Consider the following 17,092-nt stretch of genomic DNA (forward strand, 5'->3'; position numbering starts at 1 on the left):
AGTCTTAAAGCTGTCAAGTTACAAGACTCTTGCACCCCTAACCCTTTAGAAAAAAAACCCCAGGGGTGTTCAAACTTGACAGCTTTAAGACTTGTGGACTTCGACTCCCAGAATTCCTCCTCTCGCTCTTCATCTTGATGATGGGCGGACGGGCGGTGGGAGGGAGCTGAAACCGGTTCTAAATGGCACTGTAGATTTGTGGAACCTCTTCTATAGAAGAGATTAGGACTGGCAGGAGCCCACCCCTGCTCTAGATGTTTCTCTTCTCTTTGTAGATCTGTCAGCCTGGGGAAGACCCCCCTCCCATTTTCAGGGTACCGGAGATAGTAGAAGCACATCGCTGAGGAGCAATGAAAGGCCTCTGCCTGGGGTTAGCTGTGTTGACCTGCCTCCTGGTGAAAGTCTATGGCAAGATCTTCAATCGTTGTGAACTGGCATTAGTATTGCGACGCTGGGGAATGGACGGGCACGAGGGCTACACTTTGGATGACTGTGAGTAGCCTCCACATAGCGTCCTGACTGTTCTTTTTTTTTTAAAAAAAATCCTGGTCACAGCTTTCTGTGACAAAAAATAACGTCCTGGTTTTGCTGAACCTGCTCATAGTACTCGTTTTAGAACAGACTGTAGAAAGCCTGAGGCAAGAATATTAAATGGCTCTAAATCCTGCATTCTTCCAGCTCTTTTCAAGTGCTGTGTTTGATTCTAGAACCTTTTCACGTGCCCACACTGGGCAGGACTCAGCTAGTGCAAATCTCATTTATATAGAGCTGCCTTGGCGAGATGGGTGATAGAAGTTTAATAAATATATCTTTTAAAAAATATTGATAAAAAATAGAATGTTGTCAATAATCGGGTGGGGCACCTCTGGTACCTTTTGCCAATCAGCAGTAGAAGTGTGGGGCTTAGTTTATCACTTTATGGTGTTACATATCAACAATCCCTTCTTAAAATATTCACACGGAATTCTTATAACCCAGTTGGCTTAGACCAGTGATGGCAAACCTTTTTTGGCTCATGTGCCAGGGGGGGTTGCGCGTGGGCGTGCCACACCCATAATGCAATGCACGACCCCCAGTGTGCATGCACGCATGACCAGCGCCCCCCCCCCCATTTTTTGCATGCTTTTTTCGTTCTCCCCAGGCTCCAGAGGCTTTATAAGCCTCTTGAAGGTCCCTGAAGGACTAAAAGGTCCCTGAAGGACTAAAAGCGGCCCTACGAACAAACCGGAAGTGTCTTCCAGTTTGCTCGTAGGGTCGTTTTTTGCCCTCCAGAGCCTTCAGGGAAGCCTCCGGGAGGCCACTGAAGGCTCTGGAGGGCTAAAAACCTGCCCTACGAGCAAACCAGAAGTCCATTCCCGAACTTCCGCATGCACGCTGGCCAGCTGACAGGGCAACGCTTTGCGTGCCCTGACAAATGGCTCCGTGTGCCACCTGTGGCATGCGTGCCATAGGTTCGCCATCCTGGGCTTAGACATTAAGGTGAGAAAGTATAGGTAATTTGCTCCCCCCCCCCCTGGCAAACTCATTGCCAGTTGTTTTTATATTTTAACAACAGTGGAAATAATCTACTGGGATTTGATGTAACTATTTGTTAGTATTCTGGACCAGCCCTGAACACTTGGCAAGCCTCTTTCTAGCCTCAAGGTTACATTAGCTTTGCCTCTGATAACACCTATTACGTCCCTAAGGAAAGCTGATTGGATCCATTCATAGCAGTGGTGGGTTTCAAAATTTTTTGGAACCTCTTCTGTAGGTGTGGCCTGCTTTCCGGGTCCACTGGTGGAACCTCTTCTAACCAGTTCGGTAGATTTGACGAACCGGTTCTACCGAATAGGTGCGAACTGGTAGAAACCCACCTCTGATTCATAGGTTGTAAGATGTGAAAGTAAATCCAATTGTATTCCATACATCATTTGTGCTATTGGTTTGGCTTGAAATAATGTAATTGTTGCCCGACCAAATTTCCCTCCTTGTGTTCTATAAAAATTTAGACTGGCTGCAGTCCTGTTGTTTGCCTTTGAAGCAGCAAAATTAATTTGAACCTTTAATTAGAGTAGCCCCACAGCGAGATAGGCAGCAAATAAATTTAACACATAAATAAATAATAAAATTCCGTATTGTTTGAAAAATAACCTCTATATACTTATACTGATTTACCTCTTTGTTTATATATTTATTAACTGTTCGTTTGTGCATTCAGCTGCTATTGGAAAACTTTATTTTTTGTTTTTGTATAATTTATAATCAGATGTTTATTTTTATAGTGTATACTTTTCTATATAATTCTTTACTTGTAATAGCCACTAATGGACTTATAGGGGCAAGAATGGCCATCTTGTTCAACCTTTTTACCCAAAATGAAAAGGAACACAACCTTGGATATATTAAGTTATGCTGAAGCTGGTAGAGGATCCTCAGACCCAGGACAGGCTTTAACTTATGCAATAGATTGAAGAATGCTAATAACATTTATAGCACTATGGTACATCCAACCCTTTTGTTGGCTTAGATTAAACGGATATGTGGATTAGAAATAGCAAGATTTATATACCATTTCATAGGGCTTTACAGCCCCCTATAGGCAATTTACAGAGTCAACATATTGCCTCCAACAATCCTCATTTTAATGACCTTGGAAGGATGGAAGGCTGAATCAAGCTTGAGACAGTCAGGATCGAACTGCTGGCAATGGGCAGAGTTAGCCTGCAATTCTGTATTCTAACCACTGTGCCACCACCGCTCTTGAAATCCAACTGGAGAAAAGGTGGACAACATACAGCTGTGTGAAAAAATCCTGCACGCTTTACGGTTTACGTTTTATGACATTTTTTGGATAGGCCATTGATTTTATGATATTTTCTGCTAACTGCTGTGCAAATATTGTTATATTTAAATAAATACTGGTGGGTTTTAGGGGATTGTGAATTTTCTTGCATGCTTACAATGACTATGAAAACAGATTAACTGATGCATAACCAGTGGCATATGTGTTGCAATTACTAAGGCCGATGCTAGTGTTTTGTTAACATTTTTATTGTTTGTGGGCCTGAAAAGGACCGTTTAGGTAACCAAACATGGTTACTAATATGAAATTGGCCAGCCCTTATTGGTTATCACCAGGCGGCATAGACTGTATAAGCCTTTGCACGTCATCTTTGGTGACAATGCGGTGTCAGGCTGCTATAATGGATTCAGTCAACTCCTGCTTGGTCTTCGGATGCTTCTTGCTTATTTCATAACCAATCTTGACCCACAAATTCTCGATTGGGTTCAAATCCGGGCTCTGAGCTGGCCCATCCAGGAGTCGAACACCATGCTTCTTCATCCACTGCGGGACGGACTTGGCTCGATGACAAGGAGCGTTGTCATCCTGGAAGTAAAAGTCCTTCCCTACAAGTTGCTGAGCTGAAGGAAGCATGGTCTTTTCCAGGACTTCAACATACTGCTTGGAATTCATGATTCCCTGCATGGTTTGTATCCGACCAATACCAGAAGCAGCGATACAGCCCCAGATCATCACGTGCAAGGGATGCTTCACAGATAGATTCAGGCAGTACTGCCTAAATTCTTCAGCTGGAAATCTTCTGACATACTTATTGCACTGATTCCCAGTCAAGTAGAAATTGCTCTCGTCACTGAAGATGACCTTGGCCCACTGTTTGTTGGTCCACTTGGCATACTTCTTGGCCCATGCACGTCGACAAGAGCGGGGCGTGTCTGTGAGCAAAGGTCTACTTCAAGCCGTGCAGCCTTTGAGCCCTCTGGCAAGCAGTCTGTGACGCACTGTGCTTGTGTACACTTTTACATCACATGTTTCACCCCCAATTCTTGTAATCTGAGGTGAGGTAAGCTTCCTGTCGGCCACTGAAATGCGTTGCAGAGCCCAATCTTGCAGTTTTGTCGACTTTCTTGGTCTTCCAAAGCGGACCCTGTCATCAACTGGACCAGTTATTTGGTATTTTTCAACCACTCAGCTCACTGTGGTGCAATGGCATTTCACTCTCTGGGCTATTTCTGTACAGGAGTAACCCTCTTCATCAGGGGTGGGTTTCTCGCCCCGTTCCAACCAGTTCAGTTGGAATGGGGCCGGCGGTGTCCTCATGCACGCGCGCAGTGCACGCATGCGTACTAGCTCCTGTGTGATGCTCCAGCTGCTCCTGGAGGATCGCGCAGGTGCTGTATGTGTTCTGCGCATGCGTGGAAGCGCAGAACTTGTCAAAACCGGGTAAGAAACACGGGCGGGCGGGTGGATCCTTCAGCGTTCCTGGAAGTTACTTACTTCCGGGTTCGCCGACCAACCGGTTTGCGGGGACCGCCACGAACCGCCTGAAACCCACCCCTGCTCTTCATGAAGCACAATGATGCAATGCCACTGCTCAGTACTGGTGAAAGCAAAGGCCTTCATCCTCAGCCCGCAGCCAGAGCTAAACTAAATTTCTTGATGCTTTTCATGCCTATTTATAGTCAGAGAGTATGACAACATTGATTAGCTCATAGATTTAGCCTCTGTGTATTTTGATAGGTCAACCAAAGCTCGTTGCTGATTGGTTACTTTCGATCCTAACATTCTCAAAAATTCAAGTTGTGTTTGTTTTAGCATATAAACTCACTCAAAACCTTTAAAAGACTTTGGTGATATTAATAAAAATTATGCATCTCAATCCGACTACAGAAATTTTCATCAAAGTACTAATTTTGCATGGTTTCTATGAGTGAAAAGTTGATTAAACATGTAAATGCAGCTGAAAACTGAAAGCGTGCAGGACTTTTTCACACAGCTGTACTTTCATTATTCAAAGAACACAAGATAAACAATAAAACATGTTTGAGCAACATAATGCTTAAGAATAAGGCTTCAAACATTTATAAGTATCTGCAAATATTCAGCACCCTGCCCAGCAACTCCCTTTCCCCCCACTAGTTCAGTGTCTTATGCAGGTTCTGCAAGTTTTTTATTCCATGTCTTAGCATAATTATTTTGAAATAATATACATGACAAATTGATCCCCAGATATTTTATTTTCTTCTCAATCTTAAAACCTGTTCATTCATCAGTTCTGTTTGATCTTCTACATTAAGGTTTTTTTGTTAACATCTTTATCTTCTATTGTTGACCTTCAAACCTGCTAATGCACCAGATTGTTCTAGTTTTCCCATTAATATTTCTAAAGGATCTTCCTAACCAACATCAAAGTCATCTGCAAAAACCCTTAACTTCTAAGTTTCTTTTTGAATCTTTATTCCCACAATTTTCTCATCTTATCTTAGATCTCTATTCAATATTTTAAGAATCTAAATAAACAAGAGAGAAGACACTGGACATTCCTATCTTGTTCGATTATCTTTTTTTTGTTAGATCTCCATTAACAATTATTTGCTCCTTCCTTGAATTAAAATTTGATCTTAGCCATGTTTTAAAATTCTCTTCAAAGTTCATATCTTCCAAAACTTTGAGCAAGAACAACCATTTCAAATTATCAAAAACCTTCTCTGCATCGAAGAAAATCAGTCTGGCTTATTTTTCATTAGATAGTTGTAAACTCAAAAAAAAAAGTTCATTTTTATTTTAATTTCTTTTACTGTTAACATAGATAACTGTTCTAACCCCCTCGTCCCACACCAAAGCACGCTGAGCCAAAGATACCTTACGGAATTTATTAACAGACAGACAGGTCCTCGACAGCAATCCAGCACAGACAAGTCTTGGCAGCAATCGAGCCTGCCAAGCTAACACCACAGTTCTCCAACATTAGTGATTGCGTTGACTCCTGCAAAAGGGTGTGTGCACAAGCATTCCTTTTATAGTCTTGAGAGGAGCCTAATTACCACCAGCTGAGTGCAATTATCTCCTGTAACTGCGCAACTGTTCCTTCCACCTATTAGCTCTCCGGTGCCAGGCATCCAGGAACAACTCTCTTGCCTCCTCCCCACTGCTGATGTCCAGATCACACTCCCTTGTCTCCTCCCCACTGGTCCAAGGCTCAGGCGCCTCCTGGTGGCCAACCAGCCTCTCTGCGCCCTGCTCGGAGTCGGAACCCTGTCCAGGGTCCTCCACATCCTCCAAAGCCGACTCATAGGGCCCCTCGCTGTCGGAGTCTGGTGGTAGCTCCAACGGCTCTTGCTGGGCCACAACAGATAACTATAGTTGTAACAGTTTAATTTGATGAGAAATACTTCTCTGGAAATTTCTGTAGTTCTTGTTTTTTTTGTATCTCTTCCAAAACAGCTTGTCTTTCATGCTGCCTCTTCATGTTCACAATTTCGTTGTATGAAATAACATTTCTGTTGCCAAGTCAGACATTTGTGAAGTGAGCTTTGCCCCATTTTTATGACCTTCTTTGCCACAGTTGTTGAGAGAATGACTGCAGTTGTTAAGTAGCAACAGGGTCGTTAAGTGAATCTGGCTTCCCCATTGACTTTGCTTGTCAGAAGGTCGCAAAAGGGGATCACGGGATACTGCAACCATCATAAATATGAATCATTTGCCAAGCATCTGAGTTTTGATCATGTGATCGTGGGGATGCTGCAGCAGTCTTGTGAAAAATGGTCATAAGTCACTCTTTTCACTACTGTTGTTACTTTGAACGGCCACTAAATGAATCGAGGACTACCTGTATCCCACTAAAGTTCCTTTCCAAATTGATCTTCCAGGACTAATTTCTGCATTTTACTACAAGCAGGGACATATCTTCACATATATGCCAATATTCCAATATTCTATTCTATTTCTATTTCTATTCCATTCCATTCCAATATTCTATTCTATTCCATTTCTCCTATTCCATTCTATTCTTTTCGAATATTTTATTCTATTCTATTTCTATTCTATTCCATTCCTCCTATTCAATTCTATTCTATTCGAATATTCTATTCTATTCGAATATTCTATTCTATTCGAATATTCTATTCTATTCGAATATTCTATTCTATTCTATTTCTATTTCTATATTTCTATTTCTATTTCTATTCCACACCAGCTACCTGCTGTGCGCCATTGCCATTCAAGCCTTAGGCAAACTGGATTCATCATGTAGTGCTAATAATCTGCCTGCAAATAATCTGCTGTCTTTATTTCTTATCTGCTTACTTCTTATCTGCTTCTTTTCTGAACAAAACCGCCACACGGATGTCAATCTGTACATCACTTTCTCCCTTCAGGGGTCTGCTTGGCATATTTTGCAAGTGGTTTCAACACAGCTAAGGTGACCCAGAACATTGATGGCACTTCTGAATATGGCATTTTCCAGATCAACAGTCGTTCCTGGTGTGCTGACCATCACAGCTCTTCGAGGAATCTCTGCAGCTTAGCTTGCCGTGGTAAGTGTTCCTTCTAAAACATCCGTGTTAAAGTCCAGTTTATAAGGAGAGAACGTTGGGTCTGGATTTCTTTTAATTTCTCATTTTTGTTAATCGGTCAAAGCTTTTCATTAAAGAGAATATAGGTAGCTCAAGATTGAACTGTGGAGTCCTTGGTGCTCTCTGAGCTTGGTTGTTTTCTTGCAGATGTTTAATTACTGTACCTGAGAAGAAAAAGCAAGAGTCATCTACAACATACAGTGTAAGGACTGGAACAGCCACTATATGGTTTATGACAGACAGGCAGAAGACTAGCAGAGAGCATCCATGAACACCAACTAGCAGGCAGAAGACATTACGAAAACTCCTTAATTTCACAACACACGGACAGAGTCAACCATAGTTTCTACTAGGAAACTATGAGCACCCTACACCAAGCCAAATCTAAAAATGACAGCGATTTCCTAAAAGCTTGGCATTCAGATAAATCAGCCATCAATAGACACATAGGGATAAATCACATTTATCCACCATTCAAAATAGACAATAGCAATAGCACTTAGACTTATATACTTCTCCATAGTGCTTTGCAACAGGGATCCCCAACCCCCACTCCATAGCCCAGTACTGGGAAATGGGACACAGAAGCTCCATTTGTGTCTCTGGTGGGTACACGCCTTTGCCCCTCACCCCTGCCACTGCTGATCCACAAAGCTGGAAAGGTTGGGGACTGCTGCTTTACAGCACTCTCTGAATGGTTTGCAATGTCAACATATTGCCTCCCAACAATCTGGCTTCTCATTTTAGTGGCCTCAGAAGGCTGGAAGGCTGAGTGATCCTTGAGCTGGTGAGGATCGAACTCCAGGCAGTGGGCAGAATTAGCCTGCTATACTGCATTCTAACCAGTAGCTCACCACGGCTCCAGTAAAAAAGGCTAAGACAGAAACAAAAAGACCAGAACACATTCTCCCTAGTAACTAGCAACACTGGCAGGGTAAGCTACTGTGTATAAACAGAGAACAAACTCCACATTCACTAACATTGATGGTGTTATCTAGTCAGATTATGAAATGTCTATAAGCAAACAACCAAGCTCAGAGATCACCAAGGGACCCCACAACTATTCATTGAACATATTTACTTTTCACAAATGTTGTGTGTTATTTCCCATCCACATTACTTTCAGCCTATGTGTTTTGTGCAATTTTCAATGTAAAACACCTATGTTTACCTGTTCTGTCCCCCCTTCTCCGCTTGTTAACAAACGACAGGCAAACAAACTTAAAAGGAACTTTCTTTATCAGTTCTCGGCTCAGACTGGCTGCGAGCCCCAAAATAACATAAATAAAGTCTCTGACGAGATGACAGAATACCAATCAAAAACTCTTACAAAACAATGCACTTCTCCAAGTGTCTCCTTGAATCAGGGTTACAGAAAGCAAATCACTTCTCCAAGTGTACCTCACATAAACTACGACCGATGATCAATCAATGTTGAACGAACCAAGGAACGTTGACTCCTGCAACCAGGGCGTGGCACCATCCGTCCTTTTATCACCAGAATACGCCACTAATGAGCCCCAGCTGCATTGGTCATCTTGCATCCTGAAAAGACTCACAGAAGACGTCTGCTGAGTCACAACATTTACCCCACCCCGCCCTTATATTAATGACCTCAATTATAAAGTTTAGAAGTATGCAAGTGAACATTTAAATTGTATAGTAGTTGGAAGTCATAAAACTGGAAAAATATGCCCTCAAATGCAAAATCAACCAATTTCTCCCCCCACTCCTTGGTCGAAGTAGTAGTGAGCCTATAAACAGGACGGACAAATCAATGACAGACAATCCAGTTGCTTAGATTCCTTATATACACACATCAAGCATCCTGCATTCATGGAGTTACTCAGGGGTGGGTTTCAACCGGTTCGCAGCGGTCCCCGCGAACCGGTTGGTCGGCGAACCCGGAAGTAAGTAACTTCCGGGAACGGCGAAGGGCCCACCCACCCGCCCGCGCTCCTTACCCGGTTTTGACGAGTTCTGCGCTTCCACGCATGCGCAGGACGCATACAGCACCTGCGCGATCCTCCAGGAGCAGCTGGAGCATCGCACCGACGCTAGTACGCATGCGTGCACTGTGCGCGTGCACGAGGACGCCGCCGGCCCCGTTCCAACCGAACTGGTTGGAACGGGACGAGAAACCCACCCCTGGAGTTACTGAACACATTTTAGAGTCCTAGGTGTTTTTTTTAGTGCTAAATCTGTATTTTAAAAATAGTACTTTTAAAAATAGTACTAGGGTGTAATCCTGTGATACCGAAAAGTCCATTTAAACTGGGAAAGAGATTCATGTTTTGCCAACTGGGTGCTATTGATTCTGTCATTTATGAATGCATCTGATGTTTTCTACGGCAAGGGGTTAATATAGCCATATTTTTCCTTTTTAATACTTTTGTGAAGGTTATACCATTTGGCCTACCCCACAGGTTACCTACCCATTAGTGTTGCCAATCATGGCCATTCCTCACCAGCAGCGGGAGAGGGTGAGGCAGGAAGAAACTTCATTTCTTAGCCATCTAAATATGCCGTATTTTTCGGAGTATAAGACGCACCTTTTTATCCCCCAAAAGAGAGTGAAAATCTGGATGCATCTTATACTCCGAATGTAGCTCCACCCACCCGCTCTGCACATCGCATTTTCGCGGGGTTCCATGCAGCGGGGATCCTCACTTTCACATGGCGCCTGATTCCTGAAGCGGCTTAGGGAACTGCGATCAAAGCCTTTTCAATAAAAGCGTTTTTGGGCTGTAGGGTCCCCTCCCCGATTCCAAAAAGGGCGCGTGCAGAAGCCAAACAAGTCCATCGTGTTTCAGGTGGCAGGCAGTTCCAGCACACGCTGCCACCTGAAAATGCTTTCCTTTCCAGTTCCCCGGTGCACATCGCAGAGCCACGCACCCTCCTCCTCTACAGACTCGCCGCCTGTTTTCTCCTGGCCAGAACCGTCGGCTGGGGAAGGCAGGGAGAAAAGCGAGAGGGCAGCACAGTCGGGCAAAGGCGCAGAAGCCGGGGGCGGATACAGGGCAGGCAGATTAGAGGCAGCCGGCCGATTGGCGGCTTGGCTGCTGGCCACCCAGAGTGCGCAGGCAGCAAAGGAAATCCGTGTCGTGGCTCTATTAAGATGCGCATTTCACGGCGGGGTACAATTTGGGGGTGGCAGGTGGGGCAGGGAATGGGGTGCCCTGGCAGCTGCTTCCTAGAGCCCACGCCCTTAAGTGTCGCTGCCAGTGACCATGGTTTTATGCCCCCTCTCTCGGATAACAGTTGACAGGAGAGGAGAGGCAGCGCGCCAGGCGAAGTTTCACCACCCTGGGGAGTGGTGAGTCCAGCAGCGCCCGGGGCACTTATTCGCCACTGGCAGGTATGCTGGGCACCTCATCCCCTGCACCACCTGCCACCCCCAAATTGTGCCCCACCACGAATGGGGTGCCCGGCATGTTTTACCTGTCCTGACGAATGCTGCATTTCTACTGTAATTGTCATCCAATTAAAGAAGGCATGCATTTTAATTTTTTATTGCCAGGCTAAAAGTCCCACCTTCAATCCAGGGCATCTCCAATTTGAAAACATCTCCCTTACTGGAGAAGGTTTGGATTCTAATCTCCTAAAAAGCAAAGGTTGACTAGCTCAGTATGACAAGCTGTTAGGTCCGTTGGCTGTTTTATTCGAATATGTCCCATTCTACTTCATGCCACAATTATTTCCTGTTTACTCACTAGATTTGGTGACCGATGAAATCATCGATGATATACTGTGTGTCAAGAGAGCTGTAGCAGGTCCAGATGGTATGGAAGCTTGGTAAGGAGTTAAATTTATCTTTCATCGGCTTTGCCTATCTCCTTCACCCAGCCATCCAGTCACACATCGAATACAATTTGAGCTTTTCCCCCATTTACACCCAATTCTGGCTCAAACATGCCTCTGCAACATCTTTTTCTGTTGATTCCTCATCATAATGCCTTCATCTTGTTCTCAGACAGGGGGGCGGGAGAGGGAGAGAGAGGCATAGGTTTTCTTTCAAAGGAAAATCAGGGGGCAGACAGTAATTTGAAACACAACCAGAAGAGGAATTCATAATGGAGACAGCTTATTTCATGGTGGAATATTCTCTGTTGACTCAGAGATGGATGTTTATACAGTATGGAAGAAAGACCATGGGCTACTTTACAACTATCTACTTCTGTTGTCATTTCACTGCCTTTTGTTTTTTTAATTTTCACATTGCTGTATTTTCTTTTCCCTTTTCTTAATTTTGTTCTCTAGGGATGGCTGGCGAAATCATTGCCGTGGAAAAAACTTACATTACTGGACAGCTACTTGCAAACTGTGAATTTATTGTACCACCAACCCAGTTTATCATCTGCTAATCAGCTTCTTTATCTGCTTGTGCTCTTCAGTTGTGATCACAGAGTACAATCTGATCAAAGGCATTTTACAGAATAAATTCTTTTTGAAATAATACGTTTCATGTGTTTGTTTCAGGAGGTGGGTTGCTACCCTGGGCAAACCGGTAGTGGCAATTGGGACTGGATTGCCGAACCGTTAGGGCTGCCAGGCTGGCCATGCCCCCGAACTGGTTTCCCAGTTGCCACTGCCATTGCTGGCTTGTTTTTTAATTATTTTTTCATATTCTGGGCAGAACAATTTGCAGTCAACTGCACATGCGCACGCAAAGAGAACTGCCAGTAATGCCAGTATCAAAGAGCCGAGATGGCTCAGTCGTTAGAGTGCAGCACTGCAGGTTACTTCAGCTGACTGCAGTTCTGCAGTTCGGCTGTTCAAATCTCACCGGCTCAAGGTTGACTCAGCCTTCCATCCTTCCGAGGTGGGTAAAATGAGGACCTGGATTGTTGGGGGCGATATGCTGACTCTGTAAACCGCTTAGAGAGGGTTGAAAGCCCTATGAAGCGGTATATAAGTCTAACAGTGGTGGGTTTCAAAAATTGTTCGAACCTACTCTGTGGGTGTGGCCTCCTTTGTGGGAGTGGCTTGCCGCCCATGTGACCGGATGGGAGTGGTTTGCCGCCCATGTGACCGGATATGAAGATGCTGACGACACTTGTCAGAACCACCTTAAATTACCTCACACACAGCACTGGCATGCATAAGAATAGGATGTAAACTTGTTTTTTAAAAGGCATCGTTGGTTTGCGTTAAAACAACTTCAACACACGCAATGTTCTGATTGCACCACAAACGCAGTAGTCATCCTTACCTTTCACAGAGGCACTGAGTTTTATACATATGAGAATGATAGTGTAGAATAATCATATCCAAGGACCAGGGGTGGGTTTTTTGGAACCTCTTCTGTAGGTGTGGCCTGCTTTCCGGGTCCACTGGTGGAACCTATTCTAACCGGTTCGGTAGATTTGACGAACCGGTTCTACCGAATAGGTGCGAACTGGTAGGAACCCACCTCTGAAGTCTAACTGCTATTGCTATTGCTAATCCATGCCTGGTTGTTTGATCAAGGATGGCTGTGGCAAAAGGTGGGGGGTGTTGATAATAATGATGGTGGCGAAGTGTTGGATCAAAACGTAGGATGCCAGACTTTTCAACTTTCTCTCTCTGAAACTTTGTGGAACATCAAGATCTGTACCCCAACTCTGGATTAGTGACAGAGTTGCTGCCACTACTTGTCTTCCAGTGGCACCTCATCAGGCCCCCTTCCCCTAATCCCAGTATGTGAGAGACATAAGGTTCTCACTTCCTATGCTGCCTTTCGTCGCAATAAAAAAGGTTAAAATGGAGAAAAAGAGAAAGAATTCATATGATGCAATCTCCTTACCTTGTAGCATAGATGCATGAAGCTAGGGTTTCAACTTCCCTCCCTACCATTTGAGAGGTAGGTTAATCTCATAAGAGACCAACAAAATCGAATTTTATTTCAAAAAAAAAGATTGTGTATATATGTAGGATGTACCAACCAACCTGTAATTCAAGAAAATTACATGCATCAAGCAGGAGCTAAGTTCAATGTAAAGATGTTACCAATTTTCTATTTTTTTGCCCAATATATTTTAGACTGTTTTTGTTAAAGATTTATACCATGTATGGGTTCTGGGAAGTCGGGGGAGGGAAGCCTGGGGGGGGGGGGTTTGGGAGGAGGGTGCGAGGGAGGGACGTATATTAGGCTTGACGGGGGTGTGTTAGATTTTAATGTAATATGATTGCACATGTATACTGTCTTCTCTTATTGTTTTTTTAAAAACTAAGATATGTTAAGTATATTGATATGGAAGCATAAATACCATCAACATAGAATGGAGTTTGCTCAGAAGCGGAAATACACCAATGAGAGGAAGAGTGGGAAACAGAGGAGAGAAGAAAGATGGGAAGAGAGGGGTAGGAGGAGAGAGGGTAAGGGGGGAAGATGAGGATAAGGAGGAGTGGAATGAAGAGAGAGAAAAAGGAGAAAGGAAGGGGAAGTAGAGTAGGAAAGGATGTTGGAGGGAAGAAAGGAGGTAGGAGAGAGGTAGAGGAAAGAGGTGTATGGAGAGCAGAAGAGCTAATAATGGGTTTTTATCTTTCTGGGTGTTGATGACAAGAGGAACTGATGTAATTACTACTTAATACAATAGGATATTGGCTATGTAATAGTATACATGTAATTGTATGTTATGAAAATGGAAAATAAAAAAGTATATACAAAAAAAAAAGAAAATTACATGCAATGTTCTAGGCAGACCGCAAGATGGTGCTGAGAGCTAAGAAACCACATCTAAATTATGCTTCAGCAATAATAGCAATAAGAAAACTCAGGTTAGACAGAACAAAGCCAGAAGCATATTTATATCTTTGTGAATTCGTAGTTCAAAAAGAGCCATTAAGCAAAGAAAGCTTGCCTTTTTCTGACCAGAAGCAGAGCAGAAATAGTATATATTTAAAAGTATGTGTTACTGTATTAGCATTTCCTTACGTTTCTCTGCAGTGGGGATGCTGGGAGATGGGAGGCAGCTTGAGCCACGGATTCTCTTCTGTGAGAAGACAGATAACCCTCGGAAAAACACCAATAATAGCCTGCCATTTGTGTAGCAGCGTTTCCTTCCTTTGAAATAACACATCTATAATAATACTAAGGCAAAAATCTATCCCCATTGTTTATAACACCATATCTCCCGCTCTTCACTGTAACAGTGTTATGGCATCCTATGATCTGATGAAAGAAATGTCCTTCTGGGTTCGGCTCCAAGTGGGGGAAAAGACACTGGAGACATGGAGGCTGCTTGGAAAGATGGTTTATTGTTGGACAGGGCCACATGGCTTGAGTCCTGAACAGAAAAGGTGATCACATGCTTCAATGTTTGTGGAGAAGAAGAGAAGGGCTGAGGGAGGGGTTTGCTAGGCTTTTTATAACCTGTTCAGTCCCACCTCTCTGTTTCCTGTTCCTGTGTAAGAAATGTATTCTGATTGGTTGTCAGACTCCCATGGGGCCGTGCAGGGGCAACTCTCTGGGCTGTGTTTTGAATCCAGGTTTGGTTGAGTTCTCAGATGCCATGTGGTCAGTTGGGGCCAATATTATCATGCTTTCCTGTAGCTGCAGTGGAGAAGTCTTTATTATGTAAAGTAGACTAGCTTGGCCTTCTTAATGGCCCATTAACAAAGTGGGGATGGGCAGGAAGCTACAGGCAGCTATTCTGTCTTTTAAAACATGTTTCTTCCTTTTCACATCCAGAGAAGTATTCTGCCTTTTCAATATTTCCTAGGATATTTCATTTTTCTGGGAGAGGGCTGGATGATAACTTCCTACAATCAATGGAAGGAGCAGTGATTTATTCAAAACCTGGGACTCTCTGTATTTGGAAGATTTACCCACCTTGGTCTTCCAAGAGTTGCAGCCTTTGAAAACCTGTCATAATTCCTTGCCTGCTTCAAGAAATATTTAGGGAGCTTGCTTACAAAAGGTAGAAAAAAATTTTCCCCAGCTTTTCACCATCTTTAGAGTATTTCCACCCCTTTGTTGCCAAGGTCTATTACGTAGCAACTGCTGCCATGCCAGCTTTTAACTATGTCCAGCTTCTTTGTCCCCCCCCCGCCCCCCCAAAATCAATGAACTGACAGAATACTTGACAAAAATGCCAGACGTTGAGAATGTCCTTTATTGTTTCAGTGTTTGGGGATTGACTCTGCAGTACAGTGGTACTGAAAAAGTGGTCGATGGATTCATTTCTCTCCTACCGTACCAATTTCTCCCGCATTTATCAGTGAAACAACATCAGAAAAACTGAAAAGAACATCTTTTATAAGATGTTTTATAGATGGCATTTAGATCCTAAAAAACTGGCTTCTATGTATCCGAACTTACAACCTAAATGTTGGAGATGTGATTGTGCTGATGCTACTTACTTTCATATATGGTGGACTTGCAAAAAGGTTAAAGCATTTTGGATAAAAATATGGTGGATTATGCAAAATGTTCTTAAAAAAAAGGATAAAGTTTACCCCTCAGTTATTTTTGTTAGGTATAATTACTGATTGTACAGTTATAGAGATTAACCTGATTTTGCACTTAATAACCGCAGCTAGACGGTGGCGCAATACTGGAAGAAGGAAGATTTCCCTACTATTCAAGAATGGACATTGAAAGTAACAAACTTAGCTGAGATGGCTAAAATATCTGCATATCTTAAGGACCATTCAAACGAGAGATATAAACTGGAGTGGAAAAGATGGATTGATTATACTCAAAACAAATACGGGACTAAGAAACTTCAGATAGTTTATGACTAAAGAATCCAGGAATGATATAAATTGTTTAGAGCTAGCCTAGCAAGGAGGAGTTAAAGCTCAAGTAAAAGATGTTATTAACTTTTTTTTCTTTTTAAGCTTATTTTAGAATGTTTTTGTTAAAGATTTATACCCTGTATTGGTTCTGGGAAGTTGGGGGGGGGGGAGGTTGGGGTTTTTTTTGGTGGGGAGGGTGGGGGGAGGGAAGTAAATATTTGTAAAAGTTTGTTTTTCAAAATTTTCATTAAAAAAAAACTGAAAAGAAGAATAAATAGTGATAGTCAAACAAATAACGTACATTGATGATAATAATATATATATAAACATTTTGGATTTGATAACATGTGTTTTTATATAAATTGCAAGTAATGACTATGGAAAGGATGCACCAAAACTTTGTAACCAATCGACACACTGTACGTAATGAAAGATGGTTTTATGTTTTGTGTCTTGTTCGTCTATGTTTGTTTAAAAAAATAGAAATTCTTTACAAAAAAAGAGAGAGAAAGAAACTGAAAAGAAGGTGGAACCAGAAAATGGCTTTGTCATGCAATACTCAGTGAAAACAATGTGTGCACTAAGATCTATCCACAGAAAGTGAATGGCATGAGTGGAAGGAGTAAAATAATGGGGAAATATCCAGCAATCAGGCACCACAGCAAGCAGAGCAGATTATTACAGGGGGTCCTCAACTTACAATTCATTTAGTGACTGTTCAAAGTTACGTCATCACTGAAAGAATAGCAATAGCAATAGCAGTTAGACTTATATACCGCTTCATAGGGCTTTCAGCCCTCTCTAAGCGGTTTACAGAGTCAGCATATTGCCCCCAACAATCCGGGTCCTCATTTTACCCACCTCGGAAGGATGGAAGGCTGAGTCAACCTTGAGCTGGTGAGATTTGAACAGCCAAACTGCAGAACTGCAGTCAGCTGAAGTAGCCTGCAGTGCTGCATTTAACCACTGTGCCACCTCGGCTCTTAGAAGTGAATGATTTTTCACACTTATGACT

At 42.9% G+C, this 17,092-nt stretch overlaps 1 protein-coding gene across 1 annotated transcript; it reads left to right on the top strand.

The window, feature by feature from the left end:
* Positions 1-324: 324 nt before the first annotated feature.
* Positions 325-11,683, top strand: LOC116502826 (lysozyme C-like). The gene is made up of 4 exons (XM_032208772.1): positions 325-492; positions 7,159-7,317; positions 11,073-11,151; positions 11,617-11,683. Exons 1-4 carry the CDS (start codon positions 351-353, stop codon positions 11,681-11,683), a joined length of 447 nt encoding a protein of 148 aa, XP_032064663.1. The 5' UTR covers positions 325-350.
* The last annotated feature ends 5,409 nt before the right edge of the window (positions 11,684-17,092 follow it).

Source organism: Thamnophis elegans, chromosome 2 (genome assembly GCF_009769535.1).
Source record: "Thamnophis elegans isolate rThaEle1 chromosome 2, rThaEle1.pri, whole genome shotgun sequence".
Taxonomy (NCBI): Eukaryota; Metazoa; Chordata; class Lepidosauria; order Squamata; family Colubridae; genus Thamnophis; species Thamnophis elegans.